The sequence below is a fragment of the Macrobrachium nipponense genome, chromosome 6, assembly GCF_015104395.2.
Source record: "Macrobrachium nipponense isolate FS-2020 chromosome 6, ASM1510439v2, whole genome shotgun sequence".
NCBI lineage: Eukaryota > Metazoa > Arthropoda > Malacostraca > Decapoda > Palaemonidae > Macrobrachium > Macrobrachium nipponense.
This window is the reverse complement of record NC_061108.1, coordinates 134,075,021-134,077,745: the sequence shown is the minus strand read 5'-3', so window position 1 is coordinate 134,077,745 and position 2,725 is coordinate 134,075,021. Positions and strand designations below refer to the sequence as shown.

Below are 2,725 nucleotides of genomic sequence, written 5' to 3'. Positions count from 1 at the left end.
GTGAGCCGCGGTCCATGGAACTTTCATCCACAACCCGATGGTGGCTTGTCCTATAGCGTTGCCAGATGCACGATAATGGCTAACTTTAACCTTAAATAAAAATAAAAACTACTGAGGCTAGAGGGCTGCAATTTGGTATTTTTGATGATTGGAGGGTGGATGATCAACATACCAATTTGCAACCCTCTAGCCTCAGTAGTTTTTTAAGATGTGATAGCGAACAGGAAAAGTGCGGACGGACAGACAAATCCATCTCAATAGTTTTCTTTTACAGAAAACTAAAAAATCGGGGCGTTTATCAGCATACTATAGTAGATTCACATCAACCGTGCATCTGATGTCTAGGCACATACCATTCGACGCTCCTGATTGGCTGTTGATAAGCCAATCACAAGGGCTAGAAACTCTCCAGTCTCTCGGGAGAGTTCACATAGGCAGGATGTATGTTCCACTTCTCCTGAGGGATACGTCCTTCAAAGGTATCCCTCAGGAGAGATGGAACATAAATCCTGCATATATGAACTTTCGAGAGAGACTGAGAGTTTCCAGCCCTGTGATTGGCTTATCAACAGCAAAATCAGGAGCGTCGTAAGGGACAGGCCTTGACATCAGATGCACGGTTGATGTGAATCTACTATGAGTAATAGGCATACTTTTCGAAATTCCAAAATTATTAAGAAAAAAAAACATGGCGTTTGTAGGATGTACCAAAATTGAAAAACGAAAGGAAAATATCGCTTAAAATATCGATAACATAGTTTCCACGCCTTATTATTGCACTTGACCTGCATTGCATAACGAATGCTCTGCTAACGATTGATGCTAATATCCCTGAAAATGATAATATCCTGCAGGATGTTAGAACCCTCAGGATACGCCTTGGCTGGCCGAATTCCTGATATTTTAATCTTTGATGCTTTAATATAATGCTTCTGGGAGGTAATTTTATTTGCGTTGTCCGAGACAGATGTTCTTGATTCGTACATGGATTTGTAATTATCTGGTGTTTGTGTTTAATACGTGTTTTCTAGGAAATTATTTTTTATGTCTAATTGCTTTGATTTTGTTCCGTGTCTATAGAGGAGGAAAAGCTGAATTCGAGTTTTTGCATTGATGACATTGAATTCTATACTTTTTATCATTACTATTTTTTTTTATTTTTAATTATTTATTTTATTTTTATTTCACTTTTTGCTTCTTTATTGCTTAGAAAATCTGCTGGAATGCCCTTTCATGATATTCATGAGCGTACCGTTAAGAAATCTTATTTTAGATAAGATTTTTCCTCTATATTGAATATGAATATTCTCTCTCTCTCTCTCTCTCTCTCTCTCTCTCTCTCTCTCTCTCTCTCTCAGGGCAATCCGGGGTCATGTCTCACAGGGGATTTTCCCCTTTTCCAGTTGCCAATTTTCTAATCTTCAAATTGGTCTCTTTGTTCTGCTAATACTCAGTTGATTAGACAAGAAATTTGGGTGTTCATTTTAAGTGTCTTTTGCAACGAAGCTTCAAGGCGCAGCGTGTGGAAGATTTTCTGAGGCACAGCTGATGAGCCCTCTATGGTGGAGGTTATCGTCCTCCGAGCACGTGCTGGCATAAGGCCAGCTTAATAAGAAACAACTCCCTTATCACAGATCATCCTTCTGTGTTACTAAAGTTTTCTCGTATTTATTTTCTGTTTGATATATAAGGTTCTGTAATGTATAGTGTCAATCAGATATGTCTGTATATTTTCCGTGATATTTTTAGGAATTTCTGTTTGTAGTGATATGAAGCACTATTTACAGATTTACACATAAATTTCTGTGTAGTGATATGAAGTACTATTTACATATTTATGTAGGAATTTTTGTGCAGTGATATGAAGTACTATTTACGGATTTATAGGTTCAAAACACCTAATTTAGAGGTAAGAAATACCTTGTCATTTCGCTTCTTTGATTCACACCACAAAACGATTCCAGTATCACATTCCTGGATCCTCTACTATCAAGATATTTTACGTATCTGTCTCGTAGTTATTTCATACAATCCTTTATCTCCTCCATCGTCAGCAATCCTGACCCACCACTACTGCAACTACAACTACTACGGCTGGTATCTCTGTGTCTGCAATTTATTTTGGCACTGTGTTACCAACGTTACCCATTGGGGTCGCCAGGCAAGCAAGCTTAAAGGCCGAGCCATTCTTGTCCTGGTCCAAATCCTTGATAAATGGTGAAGAAGAGGCAGCTGGAGAGAGGGGCATCTGGCCGGAAAATCCATGTGAGTCTCTGTGTTTGGTCCTGTGTCATACGTGTAATGGGCAGACCGGCCTCTGGGAATCCCATGATAGGCTGCGTGAAGCTGGTTTTGTTTAATTGGTTGCGTGAACGTCTTTGTTATTATTTTATGTATTATTGTATATATGTATAAATATACATTATTATTATTATTATTATTATTATTATTTTTTTTTTTTTTTTTTTTTTTTTTTTTTTGATTTTTTTTTTTTTTTTTTTTTTTTTTTTTGCTCTATCACAGTCCTCCAATTCGACTGGGTGGTATTTATAGTGTGGGGTTCCGGGTTGCATCCTGCCTCCTTAGGAGTCCATCACTTTTCTTACTATGTGCGCCGTTTCTAGGATCACACTCTTCTGCATGAGGCTCGGAGCTACTTCAGCCTCTAGTTTTTCCAGATTCCTTTTCAGATCTTGGGATCGTGCCTAGTGCTCCTATGATTATG

At 38.2% G+C, this 2,725-nt stretch overlaps 1 protein-coding gene across 1 annotated transcript in view; it reads right to left on the bottom strand.

Annotated features, from left to right (window-relative positions):
• The window catches only part of LOC135216651 (uncharacterized), a 19,024-nt gene extending 16,776 nt beyond the window's left edge, over positions 1-2,248 (bottom strand). Inside the window, exon 1 of the mRNA XM_064252036.1 lies at positions 2,141-2,248. Coding sequence (XP_064108106.1) covers positions 2,141-2,248 — 108 coding nt within the window. The remainder of the gene's footprint in view (positions 1-2,140) is intronic.
• Between the last annotated feature and the right edge of the window lie 477 nt (positions 2,249-2,725).